This window comes from Typopeltis vanoorti, chromosome 2 (genome assembly GCF_054136105.1).
Source record: "Typopeltis vanoorti isolate ZY-2024b chromosome 2, IOZ_Tvanoo_1.0, whole genome shotgun sequence".
In the NCBI taxonomy this organism is placed as follows: Eukaryota; Metazoa; Arthropoda; class Arachnida; order Uropygi; family Thelyphonidae; genus Typopeltis; species Typopeltis vanoorti.
In genome coordinates, this window is record NC_143550.1 from 146,835,596 (window position 1) to 146,862,001 (window position 26,406).

General features: G+C 33.3%; 1 protein-coding gene and 1 pseudogene across 1 annotated transcript in view; both read left to right on the top strand.

Annotated features, from left to right (window-relative positions):
* ncm (pre-mRNA-splicing factor nucampholin) overlaps positions 1-26,406 on the top strand; it is a 306,231-nt gene that overhangs the window by 83,134 nt on the left and 196,691 nt on the right. Inside the window, exons 5-7 of the mRNA XM_090408753.1 lie at positions 11,269-11,362; positions 15,894-16,022; positions 25,553-25,688. Coding sequence (XP_090264879.1) covers positions 11,269-11,362; positions 15,894-16,022; positions 25,553-25,688 — 359 coding nt within the window. The remainder of the gene's footprint in view (positions 1-11,268; positions 11,363-15,893; positions 16,023-25,552; positions 25,689-26,406) is intronic.
* On the top strand, positions 19,303-19,414 carry LOC150109509 (5S ribosomal RNA; annotated as a pseudogene).

Consider the following 26,406-nt stretch of genomic DNA (forward strand, 5'->3'; position numbering starts at 1 on the left):
GGATAATTTCTATGACATGCTAAGAGCAAGTGTTTGAGTCAGAAGAACAGAAACGGTATTCAGACCATGGAAAGGAATGGAAAAATTCCAGAGGTCATCCCACTTGGTGTCTTTGTAGTGTCAAAGGACATGAGAGTGGGAGTAGTTGGAGGAAGTGCATTCAATGAGAAAGGAGACTTGCACAAGATCGTTATCTGATAACTGAGAGAAGAGAGCTTCTGCAGTGTATCAGGAAGGATAACTGATTAAAAAGAGATCAAAAGTATTGATCTCTTTTTAATTGATGGGGAGAGTGAAGAAGGTTATTAGAAATTTGGATAGGTAGGATGTATGATTTGCACCATGATTTTCAGTGAGAAAGGAGACTTGCACAAGATCGTTATCTGATAACTGAGAGAAGAGAGCTTCTGCAGTGTATCAGGAAGGATAACTGATTAAAAAGAGATCAAAAGTATTGATCTCTTTTTAATTGATGGGGAGAGTGAAGAAGGTTATTAGAAATTTGGATAGGTAGGATGTATGATTTGCACCAGATCATTGCTTGTAGCAAAAACTTCCATCTTGTTTGGCTTAGTCAGGAGTGTTGGAAAAGGAGAGCTAGTTGGAGAGCTAGCCAAACAGGGAAGATGACTTCACTGTTTGGCTAGCTAGATTTCATATGGTCAAGCTTCATGGAGAAGCAAGTGAAGATGGCTGAATGCTTTTTGGAATTTGGAGACCAGTAAATACAGCTGGTGAGTGTTATTATTTAGGGAAAGGAAACTTTGAGCCAGAGGAGATCAAAAGCAGGGGATTCTTCTAAATTAGCCATTCTCTGGCAAGCAGTTTCACATCTCATAACAGTGCAGGGTGTGCCACCTTATGCCATGGATGTTGGTAAAGTGTATATGAAAGCAAATCCCCTTCTCTTTGGTGGTGGGGATCTGGCATGTTTTGTATGTTGTGCATGGTCTTTTTTGTTGGGAGAGTTTGAGGGAAATTTGTTTTTAGTTGCATTGTCACTTAATGTTTATACTTTTCATTATTGATTAATGTCATTTATGGTTAGATAGAATAGAGTGGGGACATATACTGAAAGTACATGTCCCCACTCTATTCTGAAAGGAGAAAGATTCTTGGATATGTTGCTATGGAGAGCAACTGGTCTCCATGCCATAATGTGATCTCAACAGTGCATATCACTACTCGGACTCCCTCTCCAGTGATCACTCACACTGCATAGAGTGTGGGTGTGGAGTGGGGGAGAGAGGGACAGAAACTCGAATATCTATCTGGAGATCAAAAACATGGCGTTTGGCACTTCAGGCCTCCAACAAGCCAGGTGGTGGTATTTCATCATTGATGAAGGTTGCTTGCCTTCTGGATCTCAGTGGTATTTCCTCCAACTAGGAAGATATCCTGTTGCAGTAGGAATGCTCACTGAGTTTGCAAAGGCCCTTATAAAAGGAAACAGGTCACACTATGGGGGAAGGTGGAGTTGACTTGACAGAGAAAGGGTGCATTTTGTACATCACCTGTCCATTAGTGGCCCCCAAAAATGGCCTCATTGGTTAGACAAATTGGATTTGACAATTTTAGTAGCAGTAAGATATGAAGAAATTGTGTGAATCGCAGAAGAAATTAATGCACTTGAATATAGAATGGCATAGTGAAGAGGAGAAAGTTGAACTTGCATCTAAAGTTCTGCCCACTAAGTAAATGACTAAAAGCTTTTAATTCAGTATTTTTTGATGACAGTGATCCAATTTGAGAGAAGTTAAAAGGTTTCAGATGTTAACAAAGAACAGATAAACTCCATGACTCAGCTGTGTTAACTGAACTTATTATTATTATGTGACACCTCCAAGGACTCATCACTCTACTCTGACATATCTCCCATTTTCCCTACTATTTAACCATCTGAATACACAACTTGCTATCTCTGCTACTTAATTCTCCAACTACACACAACAGTATCTGCTACCCAACAACAATAGTATTTTTTTTGTCTGCATATATTCACAGCCAATTTGTCTGTATGAAAAACCTGAGTTTCTGGAGAAAAAATGCTGCTACCTCTGTAGCTCAGATAACTTGCTTTCATTTGATATATAAAGATTTCTCTTGTTGTGACAAGAATGAAAATTTGGTTTTTTCCAGTTAAAGGGCACAATATCTCTTTGTTCTTTCAATTGTGCTACAGAGCTGGGCCTAGAGGTATTTTCACCTGAGGCAGGAGGATAAATTTTCGCCCCTGTGTATATAGTTTTTTATTTCTAATAAGTATTAAATAAATAAATGATTTTGAGAACAAAATAAATTTGTTAATTATTAAATAAAAAAGTCACAGAACGCAGTAATAGTACAATAGTAGTAAGAACATAAAATTACACACATTAAAAATAAAATCACACCAACCTTAACAAAAGAAAAACAAAATAAGTATTACACATGAGATGAATTAGAATATTACAAATTTTTCAGTAATTTAATTTAATAATAGAGACAAAATAATATTAATAATACTTATACAGGGTGTCCCAAAATTCACGCAAGATTTAAATTTAGCACCATTTGTGCGGTAAAGTGTTGCCAACGAGAAAAAAAAGACAGCGTGACAGCTGACAGTTCAGGGTTTTTAAAAATGACCACACACAGCGAAGAGAGTTCGTTGAATGGATTATGGAACAACAACAAGTGGATGCTTATTTTTCAAACAAAATCATCTTCAGCGATGAGGTTCATTTTCATCTTGATGACTTCGTTAATCGACAAAATTGTTGCATTTGGGGTTCAGAAAATCCACGAGTGATTGTTGAGAAACAAATGCATCCACAACGTGTCACTATTTGGTGCGGATTTTGGACTGGAGGCATCATCGGTCCATTCTTCTTCGAAAATGCGGCTGGTAAAGCAATAACAGTTAATGGTGCTCGCTATCGCGACATGATAATCCAGTTTTTTGTGCCTAAATTGCAAGATATGGATGTGGACGACATGTGGTTTCAACAAGACGGTGCCACATGCCATACAGCCCGAGAAACAATTCAATTACTGTATGAGTCATTTCCTGGTCGTGTAATTTCCCGTTTTGGTGATCAGAATTGACCGCCCGGATCATGTGACTTAACGCCGATGGACTTTTTCCTTTGGGGTTTTTTTAAGTCTAAGGTTTATGTCAACAAGCCCACGACCACCCACGCCTTGAAGGAGGAAATTGAGTGCTGTATCAATGAAATTCAGCCACATTTATGCAAAACGGTCATGGAAAATTTCAACAAAAGAGTGCGTATGCGCCAGCAAAGCCGTGGAGGCCTTTTACTTGATATGCTATTCCATGCATAACCCTATACTGTATACTTTATGAATCAATAAGAAATTACAATTTTTAATTAAAAACTTGTGTTTTCTATCAAAATTACTTCTTGCATGAATTTTGGGACACCCTCTATAAATAAATGCCCAATATAAAATCTTTTTTTAAAGTTTTACTTTTCTTGCTTTTCGTGAAGCCAATTCATCAATTATTTTATCAAAATTAATTTGTTTTGTAAATTCCTGTTCGATTGATAAAATTGCCATATTTGACAATTTTTCCTGAGCAAGTGAATCCTAAATATGTTTTGATAATTTTTAGTTGACTGAAGCCTCTTTTACCAGAAGCTACACTAACAGGTAGTGTTAGGACTATTCTCAGTGGAGCTTCTAAATTTGGATAGGACTGAACTAAACTATATTCATGAATCGTTTTTAAAAGATCTAAACTTGTAGCTGCTTTAAGGTTTGAAATTAACGTCATTGCCTGATTTTTGAAACTGATTATTTCTGATAATAATTCTATAGAATTTATATCGTTTGGATATTTAAGGGATAAATCACAAGCTGCTTTTTTTTTAATTTTCTGTATCCATTGACTTTAATATTTCACCTGTTAAAAATTCGAAGTCAGACGAAATCCCATATAGTTTTTCATATCTCCATCTAAGTTGTGTTATTGAAATATCTATTACTCCCTTCATTTCTACTGTAAATAAATATTTATCATTATAAGGAACTGATTGCTGAGATTGATCATCTAATTTAATAATTTGGCTTCATTTGTTTTCAAAATCTGTAGACAATTCCATTTCCAAAGCCAAATTTTCACTCTTCTATTAAACGTGAAGCTTTAATTATAGTTATCGTTTTTGATTGCAAAGCTTTGTTTTTTTTATTAACTTCTTTCAATATTAAATTCCATGTAGATAATGTACATAAGAATTTAAAATTTATTTGTTTCAATATGCTTTTGATTTCAGTGCATTGCAATGATTGCTCATTTTTCAAATCAATTAATATCTTATACACTTGAGGTATTTGTTGGTGCAATTCCTTGATGGCATTTGCACTTGAGGCCCATCATGTCTGTATGACCTTTTAAAGTTGTTTTTAATACAGACATTAGTTTATCCCATCTAGCCGTCGAATTCACAAAAAACGTATAAAGTCTCTGAACGATCCGGAAAATGTGAAATGCTGCTTCTTCAGCATTTGAAGAAGCAGCATTTTTACAAACCAAATTAAGGCTGTGATCTGCACAAGGAATGTACATAGCTTGTTCATTTTTTTTGAAAAATTATGGCTTGTACTCCATTATAAACACCCACCATGTTTGCCCCATTGTCATATCCTTGACCTCTAATGTTTAGAATATCGAGTCTTTTTTTTCCTACTTTATTGACAATTTCATAGGCTAAACCGCTACCAGTTTTTTTCTTTTATCGCTATAAAATCTATAAAGCTTTCTTCAATCGTAATAGAATCGTTCCTAATAACTACATATTGAATAATTTGGCACATTTGTTCGTGATGCGATACATCAGGTGTACAATCGAACATCAAGGAAAAGTATTTCGATTCTTTAATTCTAGAAAGAATTTCAGTTCGAACATGGATCCCTAAGAGTAAAAGAAATTTGTCTTTAATCTTATTAGATAAGTATGAAACAGACCCCTTCTTATGATTATCAACATGTTCTGCGATGGTCATATTGTATCGGCTTATTAATTCAATCAAGTTTAGAAAAATTCCTACATTCGGATTACCAATAATTTCTTGCATATCTCTAAGAGGTGAATTATTCTTCGCACAAAATAAAATTAAATCCAACATGACACGTAAAATATTTCGCCATCTTCCCTTTTCTGTCTGTATTGCTTTTTAGAACAAATCGTCTATAAAACCACCAGTTTTAAGTTTCTTTTCAAAGCATTTCCAATGGAGATACGTGTTGCAATGAAATGCAGAATTTTTATGATTGGAAATTCGATTTAGATTTCTCCAATCTTTAAATCCTCGGCTTTGATTGCAGATGGCAGAATCCATTTTACCTCCTTTACCAAAAAGGATACATGGAAAACAAAATATCGGCATAGATATTTTTGAAAAAATGAGCCAGTTACGATGGACTTGCTCTCCATTGGAACATTTTTAAAAACACCATTCCTTCAAAAATCTCCTGCCATCCTCTAAAGCAGATTCCCTAAAATCTGCGTCTTCTCCTTGTTCTGGTCCATGTTCAATTAGAACACATCTAATTTTATCCATAATAGGCGGCCATGAAGGAGGATCGATGAAATTAATAGAATTAAATACCTCTTTTTCTTGTTCTGTCGAATTTTCTCATATTTTAATTTCTTCTTCTTCAACTTCCCTTCCTTTTTCTTGATCTTCAATGGTAGTGTTTGATTCAAATTCAGTCATCTTTTCTTGAGCTTCAACTGGTATTGTCTCGAGTGAACTGCTTGTATTTGAAGTACTCGGTTTTTCTAGCCAATTTTGCAACTATTACACTATGTTGATTTGTTTCATTTCTCAGTTTTCTTCTTTTCCTATATTCAGCACCACTGGGTTTTCTTGACGCCATTAGTTCATCTGAAAAAGAAAATTATATACAGTAAAACCCCGAAGTTACATGGTAGGTGCGACTAACAGAAAGCACGCAAGTCGAATTCGCGTAACTCTGGGTATAATTTTGCATGTAATTTATATATACAAACATACAATTGGGACCAAAAGTTTACAAAAACACCTATATTTTTTAAGAAATATAATCATAATTGTAGTTTTTCGTACATAAAAAAAAGAAATTTATTTTGATGTCGATGGTTTCATAAAATCTAATAGATTCGTCTACCAGCATAATGTCTTATTCTTGTCACACAAAATTTCTTCATAGCAAGCTAATGATTTTTTTATTCCTTGTCTTGTGGCTACAATTCATTCCTCGTTAGAATCTATGTCCTCCAAAATCTTTGAACCTTTCTTTTATGATTGTTCTTATTGTGGATTCCTGTAGATCGAACTTCTTTGCTAGCTCATAAATTTTCATTCCACCTTCAAAATCCTTAATAATGTTGAGTTTGTTTCCAAAATCAATGTTTATCTTTTCTTGCTAGCTGTAGAAGAATCAGACTTGCTTCTTTTGGATGAAATTATTATTTTTTATGTGATAAAATTTTTATCAAGAACATAACATTAAACAATCGCAAGGTTTGTAGACTATAAAAATCATGTACGAATGGAGACCGTGCGAAACACGTCAGTGCTTGTTCACAGCATGTGCGACACTGCCGAATGCAGCCGGCACCTGATAGATACGACTAGTGGTGAGGCGTGAAGCGGGACGGGAATACGTACATATAAAAACGCGCAAGTTAAGGATATGACTGTATTTGTAATGTAATCACTTTTGATTACATTACAAATAAAAGTGGAAAATAATATTGTAGTCGTAATATAATGTAACATGCAATGAAACATTTTTACAAATTTATATAATAGAAAACTTACCTTAAGTTTAACGTATTTAAAATAATACCTTTTTCTAGCTGTCATACTAGCACACTGCACAAATAATGCACATTAATGTACAACGAACATGCCCAAACTCGCGTGCCATACCGCTTACTAGGGCGATATCACACGAGGAAACGAGTGTATCGAGCGAGAGCGTCCGACATAAATCGTTAGTTTGCTTAAAGTATTTGACGAATATTGCAAGATACAATCGGCTTTTTATTTATTTTTTTATTTTTGCAAGTTATTAATTTTAATTTTTCACCAATTTGCCGCCCTTTCCCATTGTTCACCTGAGGCAAGTGCTTTGTTTGCCTCACCCTTGTCCCAGCTCTACTACGGTGACACAAAGAAGTTCTAAAATCTTAAACCACTGCAAGTTCAAACAAATTGATTTCTTATTGAACAACTATTCAGTTTATCCTCATATGGAACACTCCACACTTTCAGCTCCACAGTAGTCAACTTACTTATCCTAATTAGTCATTTTATTTCTTAACAATTAGTGATCATTTCAGCTCTGATATCCACTTTTGCAGTATGTCCTTTGAATCTCAAATCTCTGTTCACCATCTGTTCCAAATCCCTAAAAAGTCCAGTTTCTAGTGGTCTGTTTAATAGATAGCAATACATAGTTTGTAATGTTTTCATCCAAAAGTGCATGATATTACACTTTGCAACATTAAACTGACAACTATTATCATCTAGCAGGATAACAGTGGTTGTCAGTTTAATGTGACAAATAATCCTGTAGGAGCTCTGTATCATCTTTATTAGCTCCATCTCCTATTTAACATCATCAGCAGACAGTGGGATATTTCCCTTCAAATAATTTCCAAGGTGTGAACAGCATTGGCTCATGCACAGTGTCCTAAACTTTGGGCTTAAGCACATTATTAATGAGCTCATTCACAAAATCAATTCTCTTAATTTATGTAGTGGGAGAGAAAAAATTCATTATTAAAATTAAAATCTACCCTGCCGAAATGCTTCCCCTTCAGACAAACTTTTTTTAAAAATATATTGATTAATTATTCTTTCTTTGAATTATAATTCATTGATATCCATTTAGCATGAGCAATGTTTAATAGTTACAAATAGCAGTAGACATTTTTTTAAAGTATTAAGAACTGCATTGCTTTATTTTAAGGTATTTTAAAATAATTATTTAGTAACTTGAATTAGGTTAATTATTGTTCAGGTTATTGTGGTTATTATTCATATATAATATAATATAATTATATATTATAATATAATATCAAAAATAATTCATCATAATTATATATATGTTTGAAGTACCTAATGCCTGTATTTCTAAACTTGTGAAACATCAAGAATTCTAGTAAATATTAAGAGAGAGAGAGAGAGATGCGAAATTTTATTGCAAAACTAATACCATGGAAGTTTGATTATATTATACTGGGTAAATTTTTTCTCTCAGGTGATGTCTTCATATGGATTTTATAGTCAGTACAGGAAGTATATTTCAGTACACTTCTTCTTCTTCGTGTGTAGAGGCTTAAGTGCTGTGAGGACATCATGTTGGAGGCTTAATGGATTTTTTACAACACTCAGAAATTATTAAAACAGAATTTAATACTTCCTATATTTTGTCCTAGTCACTAGGATATCTATGGGGATTACAAAAACAACTAATGTAACATGAACACAAATATCATACAATACCAAGCCCAACCACTTCCTCTCCAATGGCTACAGTGATCACAGTATCAAAAAAATATCAGTTCCTCCCCCATTCCCCGTTCTTCTTGTCAACAAGATTTTAAAAATGCCATCACCATACCCTACATCTGTGGCACATCCAAAAAAATAGCCAAGATTCTAAAAAAGTACAACCTACACACAGCATATAAGCCCCATCACAAACTTGCTACCCTTATCCGTTCTACGAAAGATCAGCTCCCTCCTCTCTCTCTCTGCCTGGAGTTTACAAAAGTACCCTGTTCCTGTAAGCTGGTGTACTTTGGACAGACAGGCAGATCAGCATCCATCCACCTGGAGGAACAGAAGTCTTACATCTGTAAACACAACTATGGTCATTCAGGCTTGGCTGACCATGTCTTGGACACCACCCACAGGGTATCATGGAAGAAAACCACCAGAGAGACCATTCTTAGAAGCCACAGCAGCTCTCAGAAATCAACCAAATCTTAATAAATACGGTTGCATTAAGCTTCTAAAGATTTGGGAAACACTCATCAGAGGTCCCACCTTACATTCCAGGCCACCTACAACTGCCCTTAGAGGGTGCTCCACCTAGATAGGACTTTAGTGTCACCCATGTGGTTGGGCTTAGTATTGTATGATATTTGTGTTCATGTTACATTAGTTGTTTTTGTAATCCCCGTAGATGTCCTAGTGACTGGGACGAAATATAGGAAGTATTAAATTCTGTTTTAATTCTTTCTGAGTGTTGTAAAAAATCCATTAAGCCTCCAACATGATGAACTTCTTCTTCTTGACTAAGAGTTAAGCCCTCAATTTATGTATGTTTGACATGTAATTCGAGAAAGGAATAAGTGCTATAGCAACTTTCGTCAGTCGAAGAAGCATGCAGTCCTTTTAACTGAAGTCTTCTTTAGGATTGTTTCTTTCCCATCTTGTGAAGTCAAACTAAACAAGCAAGAAAGAATAGACCAGAAAATATGACACTTTATTACACCTTTCATAAAATGAAGGGTGTAATAAACATATGATGTTTATTACATATGAAAGGTGCAAAAAAGCATAACTATATGAATTCCTTAGAGCTTTTGTTATTAGAGATGCTTTAATTTTATCCTTAGGATAAAGAAAAGAAGAGTATTTTCATACTAAAATGTTTTGCTGCGATATCCTGTCAGTAATGTTATAATTTTACTCGTCATATTCTTATTCAAAACTTTGTCATTTGATTTTTAAATTTGCATAATTGAAAGCTTGTGAAATTTTTTTGTACATACTTAAGGTGAGAGTTGTCAAAAAAAGTTATCTTTTCAGTGTGCATACAAACATTGTATCAAATTAATTCACGATTTATAATGTTATTTTTTTAAGAAATTAAATTTAATAACTTTATTTTTAACTGATATTTTATGCTAGACATCTTATGTCTTCAGAGTTTGAATCATACAGAAAAATGAGTAAAATACAAGGTTAGTTGTTCATAGTTATTGTTGAATGCCATATAAGTTGCTACTAAGATTCAAGAAAAAATAATTGGATTGAAATAATTTTTTTTAAAAAAAATGGCAATTTAAGTTGATTTCTCATTATCAAATTAAGACAGCCATTTCAATTAAGGTTAATACAGTATTGGACTGGAACTGTCATATTAAAACAGTTTCTGTAGTGGATCTTTGTCTAGTTTCAGTGAATCCTGTACTAGTGATGACTATGTTCAGAAAAACGTGATTTGCCTGACAAAAGTAAAAGCATATGTATTAGTCCATGTCCATATTTTCAGCTATTCTAAGCTCAGCTGATCTGTCAGTTTGGCCAACATATGAAATAGCATCAGAAGCAGAGAAATTGAAAAACACCAGGGTGCGATAGAAGCTATTTTTTTTTTTTTTTCATTCTCACTAAGGAGAGAAGAGAATTTATACCCCACCCCCATCTCTTCTGCTTTCTATGAAAGACTCCTTTGCTTCATATAACTGCATATCAAATTTTGTGGTCCTGCTGTTTTTATCTTAGCAGATTGCTGAGACAAGTGCAAAAGATCATTATCTTAAATTGCTTAATATATATATGATTAGTTAGTCTGCTGTTAAAATGCATAATTTCTTGAATCTTAATAGCATCCCTCATGACATCCAGCAAGGCCTTAAACAGTTAATTAACCTTTTATCTTGAACAGTTATCTGCTTCAAATGCAGCTGACTTTGAGTATGCATTGGAATACCTAGCATAATATTTCAATATTAAATTATAAACTTAATTTCTTAAAAAAAATACGCATACATTGTGACATAATTCATATAAGATTGCAAACCTCCATTGCAATGATAATAAGTCACTTATGGTGAAGTTCAAGTGCGTGTGTGTTTTTTTGCTATTTCTGACTTTTAGTACAAAAGATAGTGCTATCATGGAAAACAAAACTCACCTACCTTATAGCCCTAATTCAATTTTTTCGTCATTCTTCTTATCTTCCCCCCCCCCCCCATCTATGAGGATTTAAAATGGATTAATGTTGAGTTGAGATCTTTGCTTAGATATTTCCAAATTTGTAAGTTTAAAGTTATTTGCTTGGTCAAAAGAACAAATTGTATTTAAAATTTCATGTCTTCAATGAAATTGTAAATATTATTGAATTTATAAGTATTATGCTGTTCCTAAAATTTTTTTTTCCAGTTTGTTATTTGTAAACCTTGTTTGTTATGTTGTGTAGAAAATTAGGATGAACTACAGTTTTATTCAAATTGTACATGTGTTTATTTTTTATAGAGGTGTACTTGCTCGTTCCATTATGCAAGCTCAAGCAGCCTCTCCCACTTTTGCTCATGTTTATGCTGCTTTAGTTGCTATTATTAATACCAAGGTAAGCAAAATTTAAATTTTTATAAATTTCAGATATAAAAAAAAAAGTAGAAAAAGGTATATATATATATATATGTTAAGAATACCAAGCAATTTTTAAACCTGGTTTTACTCCATTAAAAATTGCTTGGTATTCTTAACATTTATTATACCCAAGGTAAAATACTTTCTACATATATATATATATATATATCCATAAACATACCTTTATCACCAGCTGATAGAAAGCTCTCTAGTAATTATCTATCTGGAATCATAGCCAGCTCAGGTAGTTAATCAAGCATAGGATTTAAGGGGAAACTTGGAGATAGCTGAATAAAATATGTTAATAGGATCTTAATATATTCATTAGTCAGCCTACCAGCATCTCATTGTGTAAATGCCAATCACAGGTGAATATACTGTTCATATATACTATTGAAGAATCATTCTCCTTACAGTTAAATGGTTTCACCATCTTTCTAATTCTGGAGACTAGTTCAATTATTATAATTTTTTATGGGAATTCCACTCATGAAAAGTTGCAAGCCACTTCAGGACATCAGTTACATTATTATATGGCTGTGAAATTTTGGCCAGTAAATAAATAAGATAAACAAGGAATAAAAAGAAGTGAAATGAGATTCACGAGAAGAACTACAAAATACACATTATTAGACAAAGAAAAGTAACCAAGATATTTTAAAAGAACTAAAAATAAAATTAGTGGAAGAAAAACTAAATAAATATAAACAAAATTGGGTAGAACTTGTAAACCGAATGACCAACACCTGATATTCTAAACAATTATAAAATATAAACCGGTTGGAAGTTGGAATGAGGATATTAGACTGAAAATGAGACCCTAACTGATCATAAAGCCATATTTAGCATTATAATGATGATCTCATACCAGGAAATTAAAATCTTCTGCCACCTTGAGGATATTCACAAAATCTATGCTGCCAATAGAATTCAAACCTATTGGTTGAAGAATGAAGATGCTATTTACATGACCAACCAGGCTAGCAGATTTTGTCTATCTAGGCACACATGTATGTAAGCTCCGCAGCAGTAATTTTAGGTGATTGAATGCCTTTAGATCATAGGGTCCCAAAGTGGTCGCTGAAGCCTTCTGGGGGGGGGGTATAGTGGGATCAGAAGCATTTGGGGGCGTTTAGGCGGTCTAGGGATCAGTGGCTCTTTATAGAAGAAATTAATAATATATATTTAAAAAGTAATTATTTTCGTGATTTTGCGATTAGATAATCATTTAAAATTTAAATATTGAATTTTAATTCATCTTATGCTCGTCTTACACGATCAATTTTTTTTTATCAATTTTCTATTTCAATTATTTAATCATTTGAAAATTTACCATGTCAGATAGAAATAGATGTCAATTTTCTATGTCAATGAGAAAATCGAACGTGTCATACAGGATATTTTAACTTCTATTTTTTATATACTTAAAAAATTTATTCATTTTTCGCTATTGTAAAAATTGATCGTGCCATACAGACTTTAGTCTATCCACGCAACAGACGAGTCTTAACTAGTAGTATGTTGGTCAACTATTATGTAGGTAATTCACTCAATTCAGCATGTTTTGACAGGAATATGGGTGTTTGCAGTGACTTGTTCAATGCACGAGTACAATGGTATCGCAAACAAGTCAATGCATGCAAGTCGATTCGGGCTAGATTTCAAATCGATAAATACCAGTGGTTGAGGAATAAGTTTCATTATTTTTGTGTGCTTTGCCAACAATCATCACTCGAAAGTGTGATAGATAAGTGGAGTCATACAACGTATAAATTAAATCTTTTATTTTGTGAATATTTTTGCAAATTTTATTACTTCATTATGTCTGAATATAAGAAGAAATGTCGACAGTACAGTATTGAGTATTTGAAATATGGTTTTATTCAGTCTCAAATATTTGAAATATGGTTTTATTCAAACTGTTATAATGGGGGGAGGGGGGCGTTACAAAATTTATGTCTTGCAAAGTGGGCGGTGGCCCGAAAAAGTTTGGCAACCTATGCTTTAGATTATCTCATCATTCCACATAGTATGGTTTTGGCTCCAGTATCAGTCTTTGAAAAAAAAAAAAAAAAAAGTCTGTAAAAATTCAGCTGTCATATGAACTGTTGACTGAGAAAATCAAGATATAAATGAAATCAAAATTTTAAAATTACATGAAGAAATGTGTAACTATTATATGTTCAAGTTGTATAATGTAAGCTTATAGAATACAGACACACATACAGACATAGAAAATATATGATATTAGTCTTATCTAACAAATATCAAATGCTAATAAAAATATTGGATATTTTTACTAGCAAGTTGACTGCGACTGTAGCACACTCATGGAGATCACAGTCATTATAATGGATACTTTGCTATAGTAAATTTCTTTTCGAATATTTCACTATAGCAGTGTTTACTATAGTGAAAGTCTAAATCTGTGTATTTAATTCAGCATATTACATAGATACATGAATACTTGTATACATCTATGTGTTTATAAATGACATGCTGCAAAAAATTTATACTGAAAAAAAAAAAAGAAATAAAAAGGTCACCAGCTATGCAGAGTTTGAGAAATATTAGGCGACTTACCAACTGCATTTCTCAAGTTGCAGTGATTCATGTAAGAGCTCTGGGAAATATTTGAATTTCACTGCTTTAAATATCATCTAACCCTCCTGTGAAGATGTTGTGTGGATTTCATTTGTTAGTAGAAATTAAATATGTTTTATGCAAAAAAGGATAATTTCCTTTCTTCAATCAGCACAAAATGTATGTGTATATATATTATGTTTATAAAATTATTTGATCAAATATTTATTTAAACCCAAACTTTGCTGTTTAAATATCACGATTATGGAATACATAATATAGGGGTTATGCATTTTGTAATATTTGTAATCATGATCAGTTGCAAGTGCTTCCATCATTTACCATCATCACAAAAAATTTTTTTCAAATTTCTACCTTCTAGTCAAGGTCGATTTGTTGGTAAATTATGATCTGTAGTCTAGGATTTCATGCCTATCCCATTTCAGACCAGCAGAGAAATTCTTTTGCATTATTGCTATGGTGGAAGAAAACTGAGCATGAGTAAAGAACAGAGATATATTTCCCATATGAAGTTTAAAAAAAAAAAAAAAAAAAAAGAAATTTTAAAATACGTAGAGTATACCAATGCAATTTGTGGCACATGCCGTTACAAACTCTAAGTCATATGCGATTGATCGCTTCCAGAGATTTAAGTTTCTTAATGCAAATTCTTAGTTTGTATTTGCTTGCTTCATGAACATCGATTTTTATCCACTATTGACTATATAGTTATTTATCAACCCAGTATGAAGCCTTTACTGCTCTAAATATTTTAGCTTATGATATTGTGTTCGAGACCCTTTTTTCATAGATCAAACAAAAATTTATTATATATATATATATATATAAACGAAAAAAACATTTTAATATTAGCATTCTTGAGTCAGACCAGCATGCAATATGACTATTTGTATGTTGTGGAGAAGAGAAGACTCCAGTAATATATAAAACATTACAAATTGTTATTCAATATACATTAAGTCGAGATTTTCCGATATTTTGTGTTAACTGTATATTAAATCTTGTGTGATAAGTGAAACTTTCTTAAAGGAATGCAGAATCATACTGTTATTGTTTAACATGTAGCACTGTATATCATATAAATCTAAAATGTACATACCCCAATGTGCATTTTAGATTTATAGTGTATAGGTTCTCCTTTGCTCCTTCTAGGTCTATTCTCCACAACACTGGTTGCCGTGTTCCTTAAGCCAAGCTATTCAGAATAATTTGTTTGCAAAATTTATTCTAAATTTTTGTTTGTGTAACTGACATACTGACATAAGTTAATGCTTTATTTATGTTATATACACACACACATGACTGCTTAAAAACATTCTTAAACCATTACGTGTACCTACAAGTGGAGGGGGCGGGAGGCAGTGCTCCACTATATGACAGTAGTCCAGAAACTAAAGTGTTTCTAAATTATTAAAACACTTTAGTTTATGAAAAAAAGTATGCAATTCCGATATGCAATACTAACGTGCTTGAGAGGAGAATGATCAGGTTTAAAATGCAGCATTAATCTTTGTTTTGAAACAAATAGTTTGATGAAAAACTTACAAAATGGCTTGTTTGGTAGAATTGAATTCATTTTAAACATTTTTGTTGTGCAGGGTGATAATTCAGTGATTTTTTTTTGTAAGAAATTAACAAGCATAATTTACATTTCTGATATATACTAATTGTGACACTGACACTTGTGCATTTTTTAGAGGAGTGTTAATTTGATTGACTTATTTATGAGATGAATTTTAATTTGAAACCAAAGATAATTTATAGATAACAAAAGATGCATAAGTTTATATGTAATGTTTATTTTATTTATTATTATTTTTTAAATAAAATGTTGTTGATTCCAAAAATTTATTTCTCAAATGTTTGTTACTGATAAGAATGTAACTTTAGTTTTAACTTTTCAGTTTCCTAATATAGGAGAATTAATTCTTAAAAGGCTGATTGTCCAATTCAAAAGAGGCTTTAGAAGAAATGATAAACCATCTTGTTTGTCATCAACTCATTTTATAGCCCATCTTGTTAATCAACAAGTTGTAAGTATTATAAATAGTTTAGAATATTATAATCTTTATTTATTGGCATAAGTCCTTGTAGGACTTGTGTATTGCTGATAAAAGTAGCAAAACAACTTTATTTTGGCATTATTTGCCATAATGCACGGTTTAATTTGGAATTACGTATTTGGATCACAGCCAGAAATCACTCATCTGGCTGTGATCTCTGTTAGTACGGAAACAAATTTGCTGCTGTTGGGTCATTCTTAGTTAATTGTTAGTGGGAAGGGCTGAGAGTTATATGAAAAGAAATCTTGGGAAGATTAAGGAAAGAAGAAATGACAGGTAGACTCGGTAATTGTAAACTATGCTCTTTTCTCATGTATCACCCTTGACTGAGGTTTTTGAACATGTTTTCACTAAAACATTTTTTAAAAATTGCATGATATGCAAAATCATGATATTTGTTCTATCATTTCATTATTGAGATGGTTCATTCCTGTTTTCTTGGCTTTGATTATTTTGTTATTACTGGCTTCCCACATGGAAAACACAAGTTCACATAGGATGGCAATGTCATGAATTCCACTTCTATTTCTTTCTACTTCTAATTGCATGTAACACTACTACCAATGTGTTCAAGTATAATCACTATTTTTCCACACCTTTTTTATTAAAAGGTTGACATGTTTTGGAAATTTTACCGGCTTCATCAGTATCAACACAGAACAGATCTGTATATATATTTTAAAACTATATAAACTAATTAATATAGCATATTACAGGATATATTCTGCTTAATAAACAAAATACATAGCCAGAATAATGAAAAAGCTTCTATGAAATGTATTTTTTAAAGTCTCAGTGATGTTGAGATGCATGTATTATTTATACAGTTGATTGTTGGTCAGTATTGTTGTAACTACTCATTAGTCCATATTACTAATGTTCAAGTGACAGATCATCATTACCGAATTTATTTCTTGAGTTTTTTTGATAGAAAAACAGCATAGAAAAACAGAAATCTGTCTTTGTGTTTCATAGATTTTGAAAAAGCATTCGACAAGTCAGACACACTAACTTAATAGAAGTCCTTCAACAAATAAGGCTAGACGAACAAGACATAAAACTAATAACAAATCTGTATTGGAATCAGTCAGCTACCGTTCAATTAGACAACATTACCATCAGTGATATTAACATCAAAAGAGGAGTGAGACAAGGATGTGTGCTCTCTCACCACTCCTGTTTAACATATATGCAGAGGTAATCTTTAAAAAAGCATTGGAAGAATGTTCAGAGGGAATCACAATAAATGGAAAGATTGTTAACAACCTTCGATATGCAGATGACACCATGCTAATTGCAGATAATATTATGGATCTCCAAAAACTCATTGACAGAGTATACATAGAAAGCCAAAGAATGGGAATAAATATAAACATCAACAAGACAAAATACATGATCATCAGCAAACATCCAGCCTCATCAATGAAACTGACACTCAATGGGAAAAATATTGATCAAGTGTCAAGATATAAATATCTTGGTTGCTGGCTTAATGAACGGTGGGATCCAGAAATAGATATTAAGACAAGGATTGAAGTTGCACTGCAGTCCTTCATGAAAATGAGAACACTATTCTGCAATAAAGACCTAAACATGGAAGTCAGATGCCGAATGCTGAAATGCTACGTGTGGTCTATTCTGCTCTATGGAGTTGAAACATGGACATTGAAAGCGACAACCATCAAGAAAATCGAAGCCTTTGAGATGCGGCTATACAGAAGAATGCTAAAGATATCATGGACAGAAAAAATTACCAATGAAGATGTCTTAAAATCCATTGGCAAAGCTAAACATCTTGTACAAATAATCAAGAAACGAAAAACATCATATCTTGGCCACATCATGAGAAACAGCAAATACCAATTTCTACAAACTATTTTGATAGGAAGAATTGGTGGCAAAGGAACTAGAGGAAGAAAAAGAATATCATGGTTTGACAACATCAAGACGTGGACAGGAAAGAGCAGTGCACAACTGCTCAGATTAACACAAGAGTGCAGTTTGTTTGCCAAGATGGTCGCTGACCTTCGATAGAAGATAGCACAATAAGGAGAAGAGTTTTTTTGCATCAGGAGAGCAGATATACATAGATCACCAGTAAATTCCCTGAATTCTTTTGTAATTGTTGTGAGAAGTGTAAGGAATTTTTGTAGTTTGCCATTTCACCCCACCTCACCCATTTGATATGGCAGATTTCATTATTTTATGTTCTGTATCTTTCTCATGTTATCCCTGACATAGTTTCTCCTGAATGTTCCATTTGCCTTCTTGACATATCCTATAAAACAATGCATTTGTCAATACTTTTTCATAGGAGGATGCAGGAGTTTTGGGAACTGTAAAATTTTAGCCACTTTCACTGAACCTTTTTCATAATTGTTGTTAGAAATGCAAGGAATTTTTTTTCCCTTTGATGTGCCAGACTTCATTATTTTATGTTCCATATTTTCTCATGTTTTTCCTGACATATTTCTCCTGAATGTTTCATTTTGCCTACATGTCCTATATAAACAACATTTGTCAACATCATTATTTTCATAGGATGTAGGAGTTTTGGGAGCTTTTATAAAAATGTGAAAATATCAATTTTATATCAGCAATGATCAAAGTGACTTTTGCACCAATTAATAAGATTGCATCTTTGTTACAGTCCTCTAAACCTCTGTAGCCTCTTATGATAACACCTAGTTTGCAAAATAATATTGCTCATGTGGGAAGTGTTGTTAAGCAAAATGGGATGTTCTGGAGGAAATGTAGAAGAGAACACATAAAGACTGAAGTATAAAATAATAGTGAAGTCTAATTTGGCATGCCATGAATGAAAATATAACATGAATGGCAATTCAAGAAATTAGCTAAAGTTATCCATTCCTCCTTATTCAGTATATTGTTACTTGTAGTCTATTAATCATACTCAACAGTTTATTTATTAAACCTAATTTTTTATTAATGTATTTCCTTGAAGTTGGTTGTTCATCTAAGAGCCTTCTAGGTGATGTGATGATCCAACATAATGTTTCATTACTATTTTCGTATCAACAATCTGTTTTCTTCATAAAGGTATTATCTGTTTGATATAATTTAAAGACACTCCTGACTCATATATATATATATATATATAAACAAACACACACACATTGGCCTTAAGCTCGATGTTTTCCTACCACTTTTGGTTTATGCATATGGTAAACTTTAATCTCACATTCTGCTTATACATTTTTAAATATATATATATATATATATATATATAGTCAGCGGCCACATTGGTTTGATAGCACCAGTTCTCGTTTGATCACTGAAGTTAAGCAAACCTGAGCCCAGTTAGTAGGGTGCCCATCTTGGAAACCTGGGTGCTGCTGGCATTATTTATTTTAGTCTGCGCGGTTAGCCTAGTGGCTATGCGCTTCGCAACCATATGCCTGGGGAAGGAGTGTCCTAGGTTCGATTCCCATCAGTGACGTGAGGAGCTGAAGGATCTTCCTCAGCCATAGCCAAGTTAGCCAGTCTTGGGCGTGGACAGCAGGGTTTTTTCCCCAGTTTATTCTGGGATTTTTCATCCCGCAAAGCAGGCAAACTGGCCTTGAGAACTCAACACTACGGCCATAGGATACACCGGGCATAAGGCTGACCACCTTATCCTGTAAAAACGGAGTGAGGTCCGATGATCAATGGACCCTCGACACCGCAAGGTAAAAGAGGGTATAAGGAAGAAGATGATGATGATATATATATATATATATATATATATATATATATATGCAAGTTCCTTTTTGGTATTACCATTTTTAATATGGTTTTGTTATTGGTGTCATTTCACTCTCCTAATTTTCGCTATTACTCTCATGCATGTAGTTTCCATCCCTTAGTAGTCATTTGTTTTATTTCTCACCCATCTTTCACATGAGAATTAGTTTGAACACTGTTGTGTGTACTAGTTTAGTCTTTATTTAAAATTTTTTCCTGTTTCTTATAAATTTATATTTGGTATCCTGTTATTATTTCAATATTAGTTTTTTCTTTTCTAAAAATTGGTCCTAAATAATTAAAATGTCATCTCTTGTAGATTCTTGAGCATGCAGTTGTTTATGTTTTGTAAAGATCATTCTTAATTTTCAATAATTTAGTACCATCATATTATTCTGTACACTCTTTGAGGATACATATGGGGTTTTTATATATATATATATATATAACTAAATAAGTTGTATAGTTAAAAATAAAATAAAATAATATACATATATATTTGAAAAAAAAATAAAGATTAAATTACTACAAGCCGAGAGATAAAAATAGGAACACTATTTTAATTAAGCACAACTAGTTTCGTCTTATTAGAAGACTTATTTTGTCCCATAACAAGAGGGAACTACTAACAAACATTTCAAAAAACCTATACATTAAAGCATTAATGTATTAATGTTTGAAGCTGTTCTGTGTATCTCTTTATTGTTGGGCATGTGCAGGCATTCAAGGTCTCTTGAATGCTAAAGTTGGATAGCAGCACCATGATAAGCTGAGAGATTGTAGCTGAAGTTAGTGTTGAGATGTACTGGATCGAGGACGATTTCTTTAGATTCTACGATTCTTCTTTCCAGTTCACAGAATAGGAAAGAATTCATCTTATCATCGAAAGATATTTTCTGATTTGTCCCATAAGACTGGATGAATAATAGTTTTCGTCGTTAGTTTTCAAATTTTAGTAAGTAACAGCTATTTTGGAATGGATTTTGGTGATATTGCAAAATTAAAGCCCTTACTAAGAATATTCTTCTCAACACTGGAAAGGTTGTAACTGGATTTGTTTATAATAGTTTTATCAGGGCAGAGTTGAAACTTTGATTTAAATGATTTTTCTTGTTCTAATTTCAAAATTCCTAATTTCTAGTTTCTTGTTCAAGAAGCTAATTTACTTTGTATGGAATCCATTTTTATTATCAACAATGCAAAACCCTTCTACAGACAATATCTCTCCAGCAGAACGTCAAGCAATAAAAAAACTACAAAAAAAAAAAAAGATATAATTCTTCCTGTAGATAAAGGCAACTTCACTGTCATCCTGAATACTGAAGAATATAATAACAAAATGTTCCAATTATTACAAACAGATACTTACTAAATTCATGACAGAGATCCAACTCATGAACTCCATAACCATACAAAGTAACCTTCTAAGAACAACTACGGAGTTTCCTAGAAATTCATTGTCTCTTCGTTCAATTCATCCTTTAATCTGTCCATTATATGTATTACCAAAAATTCATAAAGAAAATACTCCACTGAGACCGATTGTATAGGTCGTTGATTCACCTACTTATAACCTCTCAAAGTATTTAGCCAAATTCCTAAACTGTTTAATCTGCTCAACCTCTTCTTTCATCAAAAATTCTGTTGATTTTGTTTTGAGTGTCAAAAACATACATATTCATAAAGAAGAAATTATGGCTAGTTTTGATGTTGTTTCCCTCTTCATGGATGTGTTTACAGAAGAAGTTCTTATTCTGTTAAAAGATAATTTATCAAAAAAAAGTAATGTCTTTATTAATCCATTGTGTTAATTTTGGTTATTTCTAGCTTAAAGACACTACATACAAACAAAACTTTGGTTTAGCCATGGGTAATCCTTTATTGCCCATATTGGTGAATTTATATTTGGAATCTTTTGAAGAAAAGGCTATCTCTTCATTCCCATTGAAACCAAGATTGTGGAAAAGAGACCTGAGTCTTTAAAGAATTTCCTAGCCCATCTCAGCATTCAACACCTGAAAATTCAATTTACCGCAGAATTAGAGATTGATGGCTCTTTTCTGTTCCTGGATGTCAAACTCACTCATGTATCTCTATTTACAGGAAACCAACTCACACCAATAGATATATCCATGCACAATCCCATCACTAACCATCTTAGAAACTTGGCATTGTTTCTTGCTAGGCAAATCTGCTCACTCACTCCCTCCTCTGTGAAGAAAATGCTAACAAAGAACTTCAATTTCTTACAACCTTTCAGCAAAATGGTTATTCAAAACTAACTGTTAACAAGCTACTATTTAATCCACCACCTTGCCATATTGAAGAAGATAGAAATAGTGAAAAATGCTGCATATCCCTATGATATATCAGTTCAGTTTTGCCAACGTTCTTAAATATATATTATCCGAACTTCTTTCACTCCTCTACTTTTCACTTATTTCGCAAACAAAATCTTTTTCCATCTGTTCATAATTTTTTTAATTATGCTCATCATAAATTCCAATATGAAAATCTAGAGTTTATGAATAACTTACATCCTGTGATATATTTATGCTTGCATTATAAGTATCTTCTTCTTCTTCTGCAGCTTCTCCCACTTAAGTGGGGTCACTGTTTGTAATGAGTCTCCTCCACACCTTCCTGTCTTGGGCTGTCACCACATCCAAGTTCTTCATCTTCAAGTCCTCTTCAACCAGCTCCCTCCATCTCTTCTTTGGCCGCCCACGCTTCCACCTTCCTTGCACATCCATCTGCATGACCCTTCTTCCCACATATTCGTCCTCCCTCCTCATCACAAGACCAGACCATCTCAACCTTGCCTCCTGTATTTTCGCTCCTAAGTTCGTAACTTTCACTGTTCCCCTGACATAGTCATCTCTCAGACGATCCTTTCTGGTCACACCGCACATCCACCTAAGCATTCTCATCTCTGCTACTTCCATCCTGCCGATGTTATTTTTTCTCAGGGCCACAGTTTCTATAGCATATGTCATAGCTGGCCTCACTACTGTCCTATAGATTTTGCCTTTTAGATTGATCGGCACCCTCTTATCGCATAACACTCCAGCCATCTCCCTCCAGTTCCTCCAACCCATTTGTATCCTGCATCCCACTTCCTTCTCAGCTCCTCCATCTTCTTCCACTGTTGAACCTAAGTATCTAAAGTCTCTTACCTTCCTGATGACATTTCCTTCCAGCTCCAGATCTGTCTCCTGGCTGCTGCCGCCGACTGCGCAACACATATACTCTGTCTTACTTCTGCTCAGTCTCATACCTCTCTCTTCCAGTACTTTTCTCCATCTTTCCAGTTTAGTTCCCACTTCTTCTCTTGAATCTACACACAGCAAGATGTCATCTGCATACAACATTGTCCAAGGTGCATCTTCTCTCACCTCCTCTGTTACCACCTCCATCAGAATATTAAACAGAAACGGACTTAATGCTGACCCTTGATGCAAGCCAACTGTTACTTGAAAACTTTCTGTCTGTCCCAAACAGGTCCGAACACTTGTCTTCACATTTCTGTACATTTCCCGCACCAACCTGACATATTTCTCTGGCACCTTCTTCTCCCTCAGATACCTCCAGACTTCTTGCCTTGGCACTCTATCGTATGCTTTCTCCAGATCAATAAATACCAGATGTAGCTCCCTTTGTTTCTCTCGATATTTTTCCATCATCTGTCGTAACCCATATAAGTATCACAGGATGTAAATTATTAATAATTCATTTTACAGTACTGAAAGTATTTTTATTCATGCCTGTTCTTTCTCTTCCTTATATTTGCTATTCTTTACATCTTTTAGTAAATCAAGTATAGTAACAATAATCAAATATATCCAAAATTAAGTGGATATTGAATACCACATTATTTCTTAGCCGAATAAGAAACTCAAAGATAGGAAATCTAATCTAAGAGTTTCATGCTGAATACAGAAAACTATATAAAGTTTGGCGACTCCAAGCGTAAGCCAACATCTGGTAGTGCAATGCTAGGGCGATTCGTAGTAAAGGTTAGAGAAAGCTCCGATCACCGTTCTTAGTATTTTCCCATAATGTAAAACACTGCTCCTAGGAGATGTATTACTGTTCTACATTACGAGAGAAGGTCACTACCCATCTCTCATGGGTAGTGATGGGTAGTGACCTTCTCTCATAATGTAGAACAGTAATACATCTCCTAGAAGCTTTGTTTTACATTATGGGAAAATACTAAGAACAGTGATCGGAGCTTGCTCCACCTTTACTATGAGTCACCCTAGCATTGCACTACCAGGTGTTGGCTTACGCTTGGACTCACCGAACTTTATATAGTTTTCTGTACTCGGCATGAAAATCTTAGATTAGATTTCCTATATTTGAGTTTCTTATTCGGCTAAGAAATAATGTGGTATTCAATATCCACTTAATTTTGAATAATTTTACTTCACCGAAGTGAAGCCTGTCGGCTCTTATTTTCAGTAATCAAATACAGTCATACCCCGAAGTTACGTGGTGGGACCAACAAAAGCGCATAAGTCGAATTCGCATAACTCGGGTATAATTTTGCATACAAACATACAAAATATTAGTTAATTGGGACCAAAGGTTTACAAAAACACCTATATTTTTAAAGAAATATAATCATAATTGTAGTTTTTCGTACATAAAAAAAAAGAAAGTTATTTCGATGTCAATGGTTTCATAAAAAACGATAGCTTCGTCTGACGGCATAATGTCTTTTTCTTGTCACGCAAAATTTCTTCATAGCAAGCTAATGATTTTTTTATTCCTTACCTTGTGGCTACAGTTCGTTCCTCATTAGAACTATGTCCTCCAAAATCTGTAAACCTTTCTTTTATGATTGTTCTTACTGTGGATTCTTGTAGATTGAACTTCTTTACTAGCTCACAAATTTTCATTCCGCCTTCAAAATCCTTAATAATGTTAAGTTTTTTTTTCCAAAGTCAATGTTTTTCTTTTCTTGCTAGCTGTAGAAGAATCGGACTTTGCTTCCTTTGGATGACCTTATTATTTTTTATGTGATAAAATTTTTATCAAGAACATAACATTAAACAATCGCAAGGTTTGTAGACTATAAAAATCATGTATGAATGGAGATCGCACAAAACACTTCAGTGCTTGTTCACAGCATGTGCGACACTGGTGAATGCGGCCGGCACCGGAAAGATACGGCTAATGGTGAGGCGTGAAGCGGGACAAGAATACGTATATATAAGAAACCGCATAACACTGGATTCGCGTAAGTCGGGGTATGATTGTATATCATTCTCTTTAATTATTGTTTTTTAATATATTCTGAAAAGAACATTCCTTTTTACCTATCCCCCCCCCTCCACAATACAGGATTATTCAATCGAAGAAACTGTCATGAAAATAGTACGTCCGACAAGATGCAGAAACTAAATTGTCGGTAATTTATCCCACTTTTCCAGATGGTTAGGTTCGTGGCGAGCGATCTACTATCACCCCAATGTGAACTTGTTAATAATCAGCATATGTAAGATCAAGATGTTAGATTTATTAATAATTCATCCTGATCGTGTGAGGAAATTGAGGTAAAAATATACCAGAAATATAATTGCTGTTTTTTCCTATCCATATAGCAATAAATAATTTTATTTTTTATCTTGATTATTATTAACTCAATTTCTTAAAGATATTATGAATACTATGTTAAAGTAAAATCATTCTGAAATGTACTGTTGTACTAAATTATTAATGTGAAGGATTTTTTTCTTTTTTAATAATAGGCTCATGAATTAGTTGCACTAGAAATTTTAACACTATTACTTTCAAATTCAACTAATGACTCAGTTGAAGTTGCTATTGGTTTTCTGAAAGAATGTGGAATGAAACTGCTGGAATTGTCTCCTCGTGGTATGAGCTGTAAGTAGATTGAAATAATATATAAAGTATAGCTATTTTTGTACATTATGCTGTGATTATATGTTCTAAAATGTTGTTGTTTCCAGAAATTTTTAACACACCTTTTACAAGTTATATATTTGGATTGATTTTTAAGATTAATATAATAGAAAATGTAACCAATAGCCATGGCATATCATGGCACTGTGGTCACTGATTCCTCTTATATTACCAAAATGATTAGTCACATAATTTGACTTGTTCTAACTGGGTTTAAATTGAATATTATTGTTTTGCTATTTCCATTTGAGTAGTATTGAATTGTACACAGTGTGCCAGATTTGAAGTGTTAAATCCAATTAATGAAAGAGTTTGAAGAGTTTTCAAAAGTGCAAAAAAAAAAAAAAAAAAAAGTCCCCAATCATTTTTATTTTATTTTCTTCTCTGCATACTTTAGGTCAGGGGTCGGCGACGCAGTGCCCCGTGAGCGCTATGGCGCCCACAGTGAATTTTTAGTGCGCCCTCAGAGAAATTATTGTAAACTGCTTTGGAGCTTGCAATGGTAATTTTGCAGCATAGATCTCAGTATATTCTGAGAGATATATTCATTACTAGTATGTGCTAAAATGCAAGAAACCATAAAGAAAAAAACACTGCAAATATAATACATGATGGTACAAATTAAGTTAATATTGAATCCAACATTAACATTATTTCATAGCTGAATATAGAAACTACA